Source organism: Leptonychotes weddellii, chromosome 4, assembly GCF_054177405.1.
Source record: "Leptonychotes weddellii isolate Sample4059 chromosome 4, ASM5417740v2, whole genome shotgun sequence".
In the NCBI taxonomy this organism is placed as follows: Eukaryota; Metazoa; Chordata; class Mammalia; order Carnivora; family Phocidae; genus Leptonychotes; species Leptonychotes weddellii.
The window spans coordinates 125,569,502-125,586,024 of NC_138372.1; the positions used below are offsets into that span (position 1 = coordinate 125,569,502).

The 16,523-nt window shown below is 34.1% G+C and overlaps 1 protein-coding gene and 1 pseudogene across 13 annotated transcripts in view; one reads left to right on the forward strand and one right to left on the reverse strand.

The window, feature by feature from the left end:
• Window positions 1-16,523, forward strand: part of RALYL (RALY RNA binding protein like) — a 658,970-nt gene that overhangs the window by 312,423 nt on the left and 330,024 nt on the right. For all 13 annotated transcript variants that reach the window (XM_081816201.1, XM_031025013.1, XM_081816192.1 and 10 more), the window contains one exon: window positions 12,469-12,747. In XM_081816201.1, coding sequence (XP_081672327.1) covers window positions 12,492-12,747 — 256 coding nt within the window. In that variant the 5' untranslated portion in view covers window positions 12,469-12,491. The remainder of the gene's footprint in view (window positions 1-12,468; window positions 12,748-16,523) is intronic.
• On the reverse strand, window positions 9,168-9,245 carry LOC115940014 (small nucleolar RNA U3; annotated as a pseudogene).

The window sequence follows — 16,523 nt, forward strand, 5'->3', positions numbered from 1 at the left end:
TGAACAAAAATTCATGTGAAGCCAAGGTTAAGGGTCTCTTTAATGTGAAGAAAGGATTAACTGCAAGACAAAGACTGTGTAAAGAGGAGACCCAACACCATTCTCTCCTTTTCAGGTATAAGCTTCCCTGGGTCAGTCCCCAGGAGGATATCTGACTGTAGATCATCTCCTTATCCAGGGTGGGGTTCTCTCCAGTTGCAGATCCAATTTTCATATTGTTCTGAGAGACATAGAGCTGTTCTGGCTACATCCCATCATGTTGGTTTCGTATAGACATTTGTAAATTATAAACCATCACTATCAGTGTGTGTGTGCAATTTACCGTATGAATATTAATTTCTATCTGTCTCATCAGCTTGAAAGCTAATAAGAGCCCAGTATATCATATTTCTGCATAAATGCAGCAGTCTGTGTAGAATTGGCCAATTTCTGGAGTCTGACCTTCCCAGAATATTACCCCCACAGATGATCTCATTATTTATAGCAAAAATTATAAAAATTATTATAGCAGTATCTCAAAAATTTCTGACAAATGTTGAAAAAGAGCCTTTCCAACACTGAATGTTGTTATCTGAGTACATGAAATGTACACCTCAGATGAAGTTTAGATCCATATAATCATCCTGGTTCCTCTGCAAGCTGTTGTGAGTTTCACTTGCAAAATCAAGGACTCAGAGAAGATGGATGAAACATTCAAGTCATTTCCGAAAGTCCATGTATAGACCAAGATGCCAGAACTTCTGATATCAGGTCCTTATTATGTATATGCCATTATACTCAAGGACTAGATCATAATACCAAAAGCAAGATACCTGTAGAATCTCAATTGCTCCATGAGTATAAGATAAATATCAACCAAGGCTGTGATGTGTCAGTTGTTAATTAAAACCTCTTCAGTATGTTGATTCACAAGTCCTCTTTTGAGAAAACGTGCTAACTTCAAAATTACAGTGATCTCAGATACAATATTATTAGAAGCTGTGTTATATCTCCAGAGGTCCCTGCAGAAGCAATTTGGGAAAGACCTAGTGGAAAGCACTAGAAATCAGAGTCCAAATCAAGCTCCAGAGAAGTTATCAGATAGAAAACTGAGCATCCCAGAGGTTACATATCTGCTTAATTACTCATCTAGAAAAAGGCAGAGCTGGTTATACTTTTCATGGGAAGAAACCCAATCACAAAGTGAACGTTGAAAAATTCCTTTTTTTTTTTTAACTTCAGTGTAGTTAACATAGTGTTACAATAGTTTCAGGTGTACATTATATTGATTCAACAATTCTATCCATTATTCAGTGTTCATCGTGAAAAATGTACTCTTAATCAGCTTTAAAGAATATTGTAGATAATTCGTACAATACACTACAGTACTAATTTGATAAATGTTAATGATATTTGTATGTATAAATCCAACAACAGCATTCTTAAAAATGAAGGTAGTTTTCCCTCCCCAAATCTGATAATTTATACTAGTTATGCTAATATTAATACTTAGTTAAAAAAACTAGTATAAAGTCTATGTGGAGACTACAAATGTCTAGTGAATTAAGACACTTAAGTGGCACAGTTACCTCATACTTACAGTTACTCTCTTCTTACTATTATTTGTGGCATAAGGTCTTAACAAATCTTAACTCTTACTAAGCTTACAAATAGGTGATAATAATAACCCTTAGCTTCTCTGCAGAAAAGGGCATCCATAATTTTTAATTTCTACATTTCCTGGGATTTTTTAATGTTTTGTGGAGATTCTGCCTTGCGTAGCTAAGGGTAGGGAAGAATTGGAACGTTTGTGTGTATTGTCATAGACTATTGCAGCGATGGAGACTGCATTCATTCCTCCAAAGAGAAATCGTGCTCTGAATCGGTTATTGGCAATACCTAGATTGCTTGGTGCTCTCATTTATAAAGCTGCCTCTGCATTCAGAACAGCTGAGTTTAGGGAATTGGTAAACAGGAACTTTATCTGATCCAGACATACAGTAGGCATTTTCACTATATCATTTTTATTGCTACTTAATACAACCCTAAATATTCAATTTTGTGGAGGGCAGTTCACCATTGCACCTACTGTAGGGCATTTATTTATATTTCAGGAGAGCACAGAAATGTCAGGGGGTTGGTTGTGGGATTTAAAACCTTTTACTCTAGGGCCAGTCTTCCAAAGCCACATCAATAATGATTGAAAGTTGTTCATCTCTGCGGGCAGTTTAGTAGCCTACATGAAATCACTTAGTGGTCTGAATTTAATTCCTGAGGGAACTGTCATGATTGACAGTTTGAACAAAGAGGACAAGAGTGGAAAAGACCTGTTAACTAGGAGTGAGTGAATTTCTCCTGTGGGCATGACAGTGTTTATCTCCTGCAATTTAGCTTTAAGTGACCTGAGAGGTTTTTTGTTTTTTTGGTTTTTTTTTAAGATTTCATTTATTTATTTGAGAGAGAGAGAATGAGAGAGAGAGAGCACATGAAAGGGGGGAGGGTCAGAGCGCGAAGCCGACTCCCTGCCGAGCAGGGAGCCTGATCATGCGGGGCTCAATCCAGGGACTCCAGGATCATGACCTGAGCCGAAGGCAGTCGCTTAACGAACTGAGCCACCCAGGCGCCCAGCCTGAGAGTTTAAAAATAGAGAAAGATATTTGATTCAGCGGAGGAATATGGGGAACAGAGCACAGTTTTATCCCAGTGAATACCCAAGAACAATCCTCTTTCTATTTCTCCATTGCCGGCCTCATATGATACATCAATTAGAAGTGAATATTATGATGCTTTTGCTTTGAATGTCCATATTTACATTATTAAATTGTATTAATCTGAACTATATCATACCATTTATTATCATGTGACTTGCAGAAGAAGGTGACTACAAAGTTGTATGTATTCTAGTCTATTTTATATTATTTCAGGGCAACTCTAGTTGGAGTCAGTAAATTGGTCGATCTGACAAATTCTGAGGAAAAATTTACCAGAATCATCTCTGGGCATTCTTAAGATACTGTGTTCCCTTAGCATTCTTAATACAAATCATAGACTAAGTTTTAGCAGTTTGTGGCTCTTCCTTTCTGCATAACGTGAATAGTTACAGTGGTGATGAGGCCTCTCAATATAGAACCCAAATTGGTGTCTTCCTCATGTAAGTTGAAACACTTTTCTGGAAATACTCCAGATCCCAGAGGAAATGAAGGAAAAAGGTAGAACCCTCTCCTAACTACTCTGAGTGAATATTTAATAAGCTCTTAAACCAATGGCAGGTATATAAGTGCTATGTGCTTGTTAAATATAAAGTAAGTTTTGCATAACTACTTCTGAAATAGTCTTAATGATTTATAGACCATCTTTGAAAATTCAAAATCTCGTAAGTAGAACCCTTTTTAGCAATGTTTACAAAACGCATTAAAAAAAGAAAGGTTATGTGACAAAAATTGAAGTGACACTGATTACTTCTCCCATACTTTATTCTGACTGCATGGTCTCAGCTATCTTTTCAAACTGGTCTTGGTTTCTACATGGATGTGGTTGACCAGTCAGAAACCAAGGTAATGGTACCTCATGGTCCACAGCCCTCTACCAAATAATGGTTCAAATAGCAGTCAGTGCTATATATCCCTTATATCACAAAACATACTGTCCCTGACTGACTTCTTTTCCCTTGTCAAGTAGAAAGAGCCTAATCATTGTTGATTCGGCTTCTCTGTATAACTCAAAACAGTCTTCTGCCTAGGTCACGTTGACCAGTGGAGTTATCTTGGAAGTGTAATTACAATCGACATCTTAGACAACTTGTGTGACTGAAGGATCTGTTTTGCAGAGGAGAAAGATTTTAAGAACATCACATGCAACAAATTTCCGAGATTTATACCAATTTGTTCATATTCTAGAGAATATGAGTATACTTCAGGATAACTCCATGAAATGAATACTTTTGAGTTATATCACCATATGGTTTTATCTCTTTGAATCCTTTTGTTTTTTAATTTAAAGTTGATAATTTTCCTTATTTCTAAAAATCACATTGGACTCTTATACCTTGAATTTAGTGACCAGACAAATAGACAATGCTTACATGATCCCTGATATAATAGATATAACACCAGTCACAATCTCTCTAATGGCTCAAAGAAAGTTTGTTTCATTTCCTGAAAACTCCAAACACAAGTAGGTTTTTATCCTTGGGTGATGTGAACTTTTATGGACTAAATTATGTCCCCTCAAAATTCATATGGTGAAGCCCTAACCCATAATGTGATGTTTTTTGAAGATGCGGCTTTGGGGGAGTAATTAGGTTTAGGTGGGGTCATGAAGGTACGGCTCCCATGATGGGGTCAGTATCCTTATAAGAAGAGGAAGAGAGGCCAGAGCTTCTCTCTCTACCATGTGAAGACATAGTGAGAAGGTGGCCTTCTCCAAGCCAGGAGGAAAGCTCTTACCAGAAACTGAATCAGTTGGCACTTTGAGTTTGGACTTTTAGCCTTTAGAAGTGTGAAAAATAAATGTCTGCTGTTTAAACTATCCAGGCTATGGTATTTTGTTATAGCAGCCTGAGTTGACTAATGCGTGAGGAAAGAAAGGAATTGTACTGATTATCTATCTGTTCCCTACTTTATTCTTGACATTTGACCTGGTCTAACCAGTGTTCTTTTTTTAGATTGGTCGTGATTTACACATGGACGTGTCTGACCTCTCATGAACCAAGGTGATGGTCTCTTTAGACCATAACCCTCTCCCAAATAATGGTTGGATCTGCCACACCTTGTTAAATACTTCACAAGGGATGGCTTAACACTTAATCATTACTCCTTGTTTATAAAATTTGAATCATTTACTAATTTATATTTTCCAAAATCATTTTAATTCAGTGTAACACAGAAGTTGATTAATATTTCAAATTCTGAAATGTTGACTCACTAATATCTATTGATTTCCAATTTATGGTTAGAATAACCAATACAAAGTGATTACCTTTTTGTAACTACAGTTGTTACATTATTTATACCTATATATATCTGTTTGTTTGTGCTCTCCTGTCGACTACTTAATCTTCAGATTAAAAATACTTATTTCTTAGTAGTTAATGGTTCTACTCAAACATAATCACTGCTATTAAGATATTTTAGCTAACATTGTTTCCTTTACAAAATTAATTCCATTCCTATTTTTATAGTAATTTTATTTTTCTATTGCTTACAATAATTTCATTAAATTTTTATGTTCTGCCTTGAACTGTGGAATGAAATACTATCATTTGCCTAATTTTTAAAACTTTCTGTATTCCATTAAGTGGCATTCTAAGCCATTTTTCTTCCTAAATATCTCATATTAATTTTCTATGAAGTTTATTATATCACCTTTATTACCAGTGAGTCCTTATTAAAAGCATTTTATATCTTTAAATCTCTTTACACACAAACTGTAGTTAAAAAGGAAAATGGAAACTGGGTTCCTTGGTTCTTATAGTGTGCTATTGCCACGATATTACAGTGTCTGAGGTACATAGTAAAAAAAAAAAAAAGTTTTATAAAGAATACATTGATGTGACTATAATTAATATGTTTGCAAAATTTAATGAGCAGGAAATTTTACTTTTGCTCTGAATGTTCCTCATTGTAGTAACTGAATTGCAATGTTGAGATAGAAGGACTGCTGAAAGGTCAAATATTTTAGTAGTGTTTTTATTTTTTTTAATTTCTTTATAATCAACAGTTAATTTTTAATAAACATAGAACACATACTATGTAACATTAATATATAAAATATAATATGTAGACCTAATAAAGTGTGCATTTAACAAAGGAAATCAGAATAATTTTTATGATATTTTTAAATAATAATGACTTTGGTGATGTGCCTGGGAAGCTCCAAGCACTAATTCATTTTTTTCTGAGCACAACAGAATTATGCTGTTTCCGATATTATTGCCTGTCTAGCTAAATTCATAAACTTCATTTACTTCATTTCAGAGATCAGAATATCCCTCTCTTACTTAGTTTATGGTTTCTTTGCCTATTCTTCCTATTCAACCTAGTGAATCCGAAAATATTTTGAACGTAGTACTTAGGGAAGAGCTGGAAGGCATCAAAATTACTTGGAGTGTATTAAAACAGCCAATACAGGTGGTAGTGGAAAGGGGTTTAAACTTTCTAGCTGAGGACTGATAACTAAATTAGAGTTGTTTTTTTTTTTCTTTCCTATTTGACCAAGGAATTTTCGTATTTGGAATTTATCCTCACTAAATTTGTCGTTGTTCATCTGAGATACTTTAGTGATCTGAAAAATTGGAAACAACCTAAATGCTCCTCAAGAGAATGAAGAAAATGATGGTATAGCTTATTAGTATGTGACTGTGTAAGTTACATCCAAAAGGTGATTTAACAGCATAATAAAATGAGTATTGAAATAATAAACAATGGCACTTGGCATATAGATTATGATGCTTTTTTCCTAATTTATAACTCTTTTTCTTCTAAGTACTGGAAAGCAATGACAAAGAAAATACACCAAAATTTAAACAGTAAATATCTTCAGGTTAGAATTACTTTTTTTCCCTTCATATGTGTCTATTTCCCTTTGTGTGTACATATTCTTTTTTTTTTTAAAGATTTTATTTATTTATTTGAGAGAGAGAATGAGATAGAGAGAGCATGAGACTGGGGAGGGTCAGAGGGAGAAGCAGACTCCCCGCCGAGCAGGGAGCCCGATGCGGGACTCGATCCCGGGACTCCAGGATCATGACCTGAGCCGAAGGCAGTCGCTTAACCAACTGAGCCACCCAGGCGCCCCGTGTGTACATATTCTTTAAAATATTTACTTTTAAAAAGCTACCTTTGGCTTATTGTAGGAAGTAGTTTGCGATTTAAGAATTGAATATTCATTATAATTATGATGTTTATCTTTATGAGTGATAGAGATATCACCACATATACTTGATTCTCCCATGGCAAATGGACATCTGAAGGTTTTTCACAAAATAGTCTTTATGAAGTATTATGAATTCTACTGAAGAATTGTCTGTCACTGCCCTGGTAGATATGTTATGTCTTCCTAAATTGTGGATGGTTTTCTGAAGAATAAATTCAGACTTTTGGGGGGACATTCTTTTGGTTTATTTCGTCCAAGAGAAGATACTTAAATACATTTGTTTATTTCAGTTCAATTTTTCCCTTTTTATAATTATAAATCGAAGCAGTTTTATTTGTTACATTATTGTTTAAATGTAAAAAAGTATTCAAGTACATTTAGATGAGTTAAAAGTATTTGGAAAACGACTGTCCTCTTGTGCATGCTAAGAAATTAACTAACTATATGCTCATTGAATTTTTGTAATACTCTTTAATGATGAATTCAGATATCTTCTGATTCAAGAAGTTTTCTCTGGTCTTTTCAACTGGAGATGATCTCTTTCTTTTCAGAAATTACAACATTTGCAAGGTTTTAGCGTGTATTCTAGGACTTCTTTGAGTACTAGCTCTAGACTTTAACAGATTATAACGTTTAGGGCATGATATTCTTTTCTTTTTCATTTTTGTATCTTTTTCATCTTTTCTCAGGCTTTTGAATATAGCATGAACTAGTAATTTTGGCTGACTTTCTTGAATACTTGGGTATTTCTTGTTGCTATTGTTATTTGTTGTTGTTGTTGTTGTTATTCATTCTTTGTTCAGTATGAGTGTCTGAATAAATCTAAGGTTGGAAATTCAGGACCATGAAATCAAGAGAAGAGTCGAATTTACAGCCGTGTTAATCTCGTCTACTCCAAAAATGTTTTCTCTATAGTAAATTTTAATGTTGTCTTTCATTAAAAATTAATGTATCCCTCTTAGATTCAAGGCTAGAAATCTCCTTCGTAGACAGATCTTTAGCTATTCTAAACACATTCTTTATGATTTTATAGAGTATTCACCATCTCAGGGTGATATTTTCAGAATGAAAACTCTACTCTTAAGTTAGTCTTCATATGGCAACTATTTAAATTTTTACTTGTTCTTTTCTGAAATATAGCTAATACCATCATATCTTTTGTAAGTTTCTGGGACCAAAAGCATACTCCATAATACATAATACATAAATACATAATTGCTTCTGATTCATAGAGTAAATCTCTGTACTTTTAAAATACCAGAGTCCTGTTAGCCTTTTTGGGTATAGAAACTCATTAAAATATTGCTTTAATTTTAACTAAATAAAATTAAAATTTCAGTACCTCACTCATACTGGCAACATTTAAGTACTCAAAAGTCACATGGGGTTATTGACTACAATTTTAGATAGTGCAGGTAAGGAATGTTTCCATCTTTATAGAAAGTTCTGTGGGGCAGCTGTAGTTTATAGTTTATTTTTATTATACAGCAGCCTTCATAAACACTTAACACTAGCCCCATTCAAACTTCTAGCTCAAAAACAAAGAGACAAGTTCTAGGATTAGTTGCATTTTCACCAAAATATTCATTTTTCTCTTTTCATTTGCTTTGTAGCTATAACATCTCCTTCACTGTTCTTCTTACAATGTAAACATTTTTCCAATGCCTCAGAGCTCCTTGATTTTTCTTTTTATCAGTGGTTTTCAGCAATTTGATTATGATGTGTCTGGGTGTCTTTTTGTTTATTCTGATTAGTATCCAGTGAGATACTTGGATCTGTGGAATGATATAATTTTCATCAAATTTGGGAAATATTTGGCTGTTGTTCTTTTGAATATTTTTACCCCTGTTGGACTCCAGGCATGTGTATATTAAACAGCTCAGTACTATCATATAACTTACTGAGGCTCTGCTCAGTTTTTTTTCTTAGTGTTTCATCTCTATAATACATTTTGGATATTCACTATTTCTACAACTTTAAATTCACAAATCTGTTTTTCTGCAGTCTTATACCTGTAATATCCATTAGGTATATATTTTTTTATTTTAGATCTAGTTTTCATCTGTAGACGTTCCCTTTGATTCTTTTTTTATATCATTAATTTTTCTCCTGGTTATGGGTCATATTTTCTGATTCATGGTATCTCTAGGAATTTTTTACTGGATGCGAAAGATTTTGTATTTTGTGTTGTTGAGTGTCTGAGTTTTATTTTTTTGAAGAAGTATTGTGCTTTGCTCTGGTAGACCTTTGAATTGTGTTTGGTTTAGTTTGATCATCTTGAGACTTGTTTTTAAGTTTTGTTAGGGTCGTCCTAGAGTACCTTTTACTGTAGGGGTCATTTATCCCCATTACTAGTAACAAACTATAGAAATGATCCCTGAAAGTATAGTCTTGGTGATGGGCACGTACTGAATGGAGCACTGGGTATTATACGCAAACAATGAATCATGGAACACTACATCAAAAACTAATGATGTAATGTATGGTGATTAACATAACATAATAAAATTTAAAAAATGTAAAAAAAAAAAAAAAGACTACACATATCCCCATTACTAAGGCCTGACCCTTCTGACATCTGAACGTAATGCTCCAGAGGGCCAGTTTGGACACTCCACTGTTGCTGGTAGGAACTTGAAGGAGTCTCAGACTTTTACGGGTCTGGAAACAGACAGCTTTCCAATAACTTTTTAACCAACCTCATGGAAGCTCACCTTTTCATGCATATTCTAGGAACCAACATAGACTCAAAAGATCCCTGAGACAACTGGAGTTGTCTGTATAGCTCTCTTCTTTCTAGAAACCTGCCTCACAAATTCCTGCCTCCTCAGACTCCCCGAACTCTGATTTCTATTGCTTCGACCCAGTAAAGTAGCTGTCTCTGCTTTCAGTTACACACATATGCATACACACACACATACACACATACCTCAGCTCTATGACCTGAAATATGTTTCTTTTCTCTGAGATGTCATGGCTCTGCCATGCCTGTGGTTTAATGTCTGAAAATAGTTGTTTCATCTATGTTAGCCTGGTTTTCTAGTTTTTGGAGTCAAGGAGGTTAAAATCCCTGTTATTCTATCATGTCTGAAAGTGAAGTCCTTTGACAGATTGAAGATTCGTGTAATTGAGAAGTACAAGCTAAATACTACACTACGAATTAAGACAATTTTGCAGAGGATGTTGAAATGTTAAGGTACAACACTATGACAAAACTCTATCATTATAAATGCTGATAGAAACTGGCAAGTAATCTTGTGTGAGAGAGTAGACACAAACAGACTTTAAAGTGATTAAGAGTCAGTAAGTAGAATTACACAATTGGCAGTTTGGAATTACAGCTTTGAGAATCATTTATATAGAGTAAAAGGATGGAGTCGGAGAGAACATGTTGATATTTACAGTGAAAATTCTAGGATAGCTGCACTTTCACCTTAAATTTGACTCGGGCTCATTATCAAAGACAGACCACTGGGCTCTGTCAGCCATGGGTCTGACCTAATCTAATGGTTCTTGAGTTTGCATTTTAACCAGTTATCCCTCTTTAGGAAATAAAACATCAACCATAGTCATTTGTTTATTATTGAAAGTAACTCTCATATTTCTAAAAATATTGATCACATAACAGCAAAAAGAAAATAATAGTATTTTGATGGATTGCATTAATAATGTTGGCGTGAAGTGGGAAGATAACAATTGATTCTAGAGCCCCCAAAATGGATCTTTAGTGTGATTAAAACACACTAAATTATATGAGGAAGTTAATCATTTGTTTAAAATACATATGTATACTTTGATTTTTCTTTTTTCAGTTGATTCTCAGAGCATTTGTCTTGAGGTATGCAATAGCTCAAATTGCAAAATAAAAAAAAGTCAGCTTTCCTTTCTTTTAACCCTAACCTTGAATAATTCATAAAGCAGCCACTTGTCTAGCTAAACTGAAACAAAACAAGGCAGCAACATAAGCCTTGTTCTTAATGATGCCATACTATTACTTTTTATGGACTATCTAAGTGTTTATGAACTCAACCTTCATTATAAAGAGTTATGTATAATGTTGACTGTCCAATATTTAGTAAAATTTTAATAATCCAAGATGTAATCATTAACAACCTAATTTGAAACATTTTTTTGTTTTGTTTTGTTTTGTTTGCATATCATTTCATTTGGAGAATTATCTTCTTCTTTTTTTTTTTTGAAACATTTTTATGTTATTTGGTTGCTCTTGATTTCAGAAGTAGCTGGTTTAGTGAGTAAATTTTCAAACATATTCAATTACATGCCTTTAAGATTTCTATCACTTTAATGCTCAACTTAGAAATATCATTTAAATTTATTTTTTAAAAAGACATATTTATTAATTGTTTTGTAGCCATAAGGTTTTAAAAGAGATTGCTCATATGAATGTATATATATGTATATAGATATGCATATATATATATCACTGATAAAAAGTATTAATTAGCTAATGTTTAACAGTGATCATCAATGTCAGAGATTGTATCCTTGTTGAAATTTTAGTTTCACCATATTGGTTTTTAAAAGTGGTAGTCACTTTAGAAGAAAATATCTGGCCAAAAACTAAAAGAAGGAAAGAAGGACGGAAGAAAGGGAGAAAGGGAGGAAGGGAAGAAGGGAGGAAGGGAGGAAGGAAGGAAAGAGGAAAGAAAGAAAGAGAGAGAGAGAAAGAAAGAAAGAAGAAAAGAAAAAAGAAAGAAAGAAAAAGAAAGAAAGAAAGTGCTTAATAAATATTGTTGAATAAACGAATGAATGAATGAATTTTTAAAACCTTACAAAAATAAATCTGTAAGTGCTGGAGTACTTACAAATAAAAGTTTCATTGAGTTTAATTAAGCACAATTAAATACTCTGGCAAGCTCAGAAAACAGTTTTTAGAAATGCTGGCAGTCCTTAGGCAACATAGGAGCTGTTAGTTAAATGAATTAAAAATGATTTTGAGAATAGAAATTTCAACACAGATGCACAGTCTACTAATTTGTTGATCATTGATGAAAACTAGCTACACATGCTGCTTTTTTTTAAACCAATATATGATATTGGTTCCATTAAAGAGAATGTACAGAATTACCTCTGATTAAATCCCTTACTTACACAATTATGTTTTTCTTATGTTGAATTTTGAAATTAATTTTTAAACCTTTTTTCTCTTCTACAGCATTTAGTGGAAAGAATTGTTAGTTTCTGATAGAAAGTTTCTGATAATGAAATATCCAATATATGTACCTTTCACAGAAAATATAGAGCTAAAAATGCATGTGCTCAACAATATAAGGTGGCTTATTCCTCAAACTTGTTTCTGAAAAATTGATAGACTTAAAAATAAAAGCAACTACAAAAGGTTAATCATTATGTGAGGCTGAATTTTGGATAAATGAATCAGGAAGGCATTTATAGCTATATGCTAAGTGTTATAAGTGCTCTCTTACTGCATTTTGTAGTGCAGTGTCCACCTTTTATATTCCTAAATTCTCAAGAAAATCAGTAGTAATTAGGGATTTGAGGTTACCTGGTACACTGTTGAAAAATGTTGAAAACCGGCAGTACCCATCCAACCTAATTATTTTCCTTTTGACTATTTTTGTTTGTTTGTTTAAGGATTAAAACAAGGTGAGCCAACCATGACTGGCAAAACACAGACCAGCAATGTCACCAATAAGAATGACCCCAAGTCCATCAACTCCCGTGTTTTCATCGGCAATCTAAACACAGCCATTGTCAAGAAAGTTGACATTGAAGCCATTTTCTCAAAGTACGGAAAAATAGTCGGATGCTCAGTTCACAAAGGTTATGCATTTGTACAGTACATGAGTGAGCGACATGCAAGAGCTGCAGTGGCTGGAGAAAATGCCAGGATCATAGCCGGCCAACCACTTGGTAAGTCATGCTCACGTATGGCTTTCACATTAGTGTTCTAGTCTTTGCACATATCTGCATATGGTTTTACTGTTACAAAGCCAACACTACCATAATAGCTGTCTCTTATTTAACCAGTTATAGTGTTTGCATATTTGTAATTTATATTATTTTCATGTTTTCATATTGTTTTACATGTTTCTTATTTTCTCTACCAATTTAGAGACTTGAGATCAAGTCCACTTTGTAGGACTTGTTACCTCCACCAAGCCTAACAAGGCCGGGCAAATAAAAAATATGCATCATATTTAACTTTATTTGACTTGAAATGGTATCTATCTTCCAGGAAACACTATGCGAAGGAAAAAGCTAACTCGGCCTTTTATACTTACAGCATTTGCTCTGAGGGTTAATATATTTTCCTAACTTCCTGTTTTTATTGTTTGAAGAGAAGGGATAGAAAATAGCAAAACGAAGTTAATCGAGAACTGGAAAAGGAATATAAGCCACTCTTTTTTTTTTTAATTTTTTTAATTAACATATAATGTATTATTTGTTTCAGAGGTACAGGTCTGTGATTCAACAGTCTTACACAATTCACAGCGCTCACCATAGCACATACCCTCCCCAGTGCCCATCACCCAGCCACCCCGTCCCTCCCAACCCTTCCCCTGCAGCAACCCTCAGTTTGTTTCCTGAGATTAAGAGTCTCTATGGTTTGTCTCCCTCTCTGGTTTCATCTTGTTTCATTTTTCCCTCCCTTCCCCTATGATCCTCTGTCTTGTTTCTCAAATTCCTCATATCAGTGAGATCATATGATAATTGTTTTTCTCTGATTGACTTACTTCGCTTACCATAATACCCTCTAGTTCCATCCACATCGTTGCAAATGGCAAGATTTTGTTTTTTTGATGGCTGCATAATATTCCATTGTATGTGTGTCTATAAATGATATACATAATGTGTGTGTATATATATAATATCATATCTTCTTTATCCATTCATCTGTTGATGGACATCTAGGCTTTTTCCATAGTTTGTCTATTGTGGACATTGCTGCTATAAACATTGTTAACCCACTCTTCCTTATCTAGTCTGGAATCTTGTACATCATGCCTGTTCAGTCATGTGCGATGATCAAATTTTTGTCTAATGTTCAAGGAATATATAGGTTTTTCTTCAAAGAAGAAAAAAGAATATAGTCTGAGGTAAAATGTAAATACTTAGGAGAAAATACTTTGTAGTAAATATGTAGAGTAAAAAATAAAAATTAGGCAACCTATTTTTCTACACAAGAAAAAAGCATAATTAAGACATCAGTGATTCTGGGGCACCAGGGTGGCTCAGTCGTTAAGCATCTGCCTTTGGCTCAGGTCATGATCCCAGGGTCCTGGGATCAAGTCCTGCATTGGGGTCCCTGTTCCGTGGGAAGCCTGTTTCTCCCTCTCCCAGCATTTGCTCTGAGGGTTAATATATTTTCCTAGCTTCCTGTTTTTATTGTTTGAAAAGAAGGGGTAGAAAATAGCAAAAAGAAGTTAATCGAGAACTGGAAAAGGAATATAAGCCACTCTTTTTTTAAAAAAAATTTTTATTAACATATAATGTCTTATTTGACAATAGCAAATTAGATAATAGCTTATGTCTATTGTGTTCTCTCTCTAGTTGTGTCTTTCTGTCAAATAAATAAATAAAATCTTAAAAAAAAGACATCAGTGATTCCTTAATGTATATCTCTTATCCTGTCCAGATTCAAATTTTAAATTGATTATACAATATCTTCTCTCAGTGTTACATGCCCAGAACAAAACCCTTGATTTTTCACACCCTCAACTTCCTTCATTCCCAGGCTTCTCCATCACAGTAACTGGAACCCTTACTTAATCCAATTTTTCAAACAAAAACTGAGGTGTCAACTATGATTCTTCTGTTCTCCCCAGACCCCAAATATAATCTCTCCTCATGTTTCTTGTCTTCAATATATCCCAAACCCAATCACCTTTTAGATATATATCAATAGCCATCTTATCCAGGCCACCATTATATCTCAGCTCTATTGACTGCTGAAATAACCACCAAACTGGTCTGCCTCTTTCCATTCTTGCCAGTGTCCCTCTAAAAACATAAATGTGATGATGCCATTAAGGTGCTCTTAAAACTCTAATGCTCTTCCATCTTACCCAGGGCAAGGTTTATATTCTACACTGTACCTCCAATACCTCACATCTTCAACTTCATCTCCTTCTCTCTGCCTTTGTCTACCGTGTCAGTAATGCTGGCCATCTTGATATGCCTCAAATGTTCCAAGATTGTTCCTACCTCAGAGGCTTTGGACTTGCTCTTCCTTCTGCTAAGACAGGTCTTTGCTAATTTATTGCTCCCTGCTTGATTGTGTGCTGTACTCAAATTTTCCTTCCCTGGAGAAACTTTTCCTGACCAAGTTATCTAAAATAGAATAGTCTTCTGCCCTCTTGTGTACACTGTCTATTCCATTACTGTACTTTATATATATTTTTTTCATAGCCCTCATCAGTATCTGGGATTACATAATTTACCATGTACCTCTATCATGTCCACAGACAAAAAGATGAAGGAACATGTAAAGAAACAAGCTAAAAGCATAGACAAATCAAGTTAGAAGAGTGTTAAGAACATTTTATTATTAAGCCACATAACATAGTTATGAAAAATGTTTGGGAAGGCATAGAATTCAATAAAATGAGAGCGAAGTCTGAGGTGATAGTCTTCAGGGGGGAAAAAAGAGATTTTTACATAAGTGCTTGCTACAGCCCCACAAATGCTCACTTACGTATAGGAATATAGTTTTTATTTACCTTTCTCTAATTCATTTTTTTTATATTTTAAAGAAAGGTAAAGTTTTCCAAAAGACATTGTGAAGTTTTTTATTTGTTTTTCTTTATTTACCTTAATGTCTCTGTTCTGCATATCTACCTTGAAATGGAAATTTTCTGACAATTTTTTTCTTTTTAAGTTGAAATTCTTATTTCAAGACCACATTCGAGCCAGTGTCAGAGAAATACCCATTTATTGCTTGTATCCTGACTGTTATGAAACTAGCACATATTTGTAGAAATGTTTTAATTATTATTTTATAAAAATTAATTATCAATATAAGGTCAATTAAAAGTCCAGTTCATTTACTAATGAGCTTTATTTTTGTGAGCAATCTCTACACCAAACATAGGACTCCAACTCACTACCCTGAGATCAATAGTTGCACACTCTTCACTTACTAATGAACTATAGCTAATTTTCCAGAATCCCATTTCTTTCCACTGCTCAGTTGATTACTCTCCTTTTGAGAAGGAAGCAATAGTTAAGGAGAACATCAATACTAAAAATTTTGTGGCTAACTTAGAAAAACCCAAGGGAAAAAAATGGTGACACCTAATCACTATGCTTTGAGAGGCACAGAATTAAATTGTGCTTCTAATAAGATATCATTTCTCATTTTTAGTCATTTGTCTCAGATCCTCTGTTGTGTCCTCAGGTTAATCTCTGGAGCATATATCTTGATCAGCCATAATCACCCTTTCTGCCTGAATCCAAGTTAAAGACTTTACTTTTTCAGTTGAAATCTAGTCTTTTACACTACTTGTGTCTAAGCTGAATGTCTTTTCATACAAAGCAAGTGCTTTATAATGGTTAATAAGTTTGCTTTTCAGGTCAAGTGTCTGAATGCACCCACCTTTTCTAAAACCATATTGCTAGAAATTCAGGCTAGTCTTCTAGTTGTCCCTTATAAAGAGTAGGTTTCCCAGTCAGGTCCTGAAGAAGAT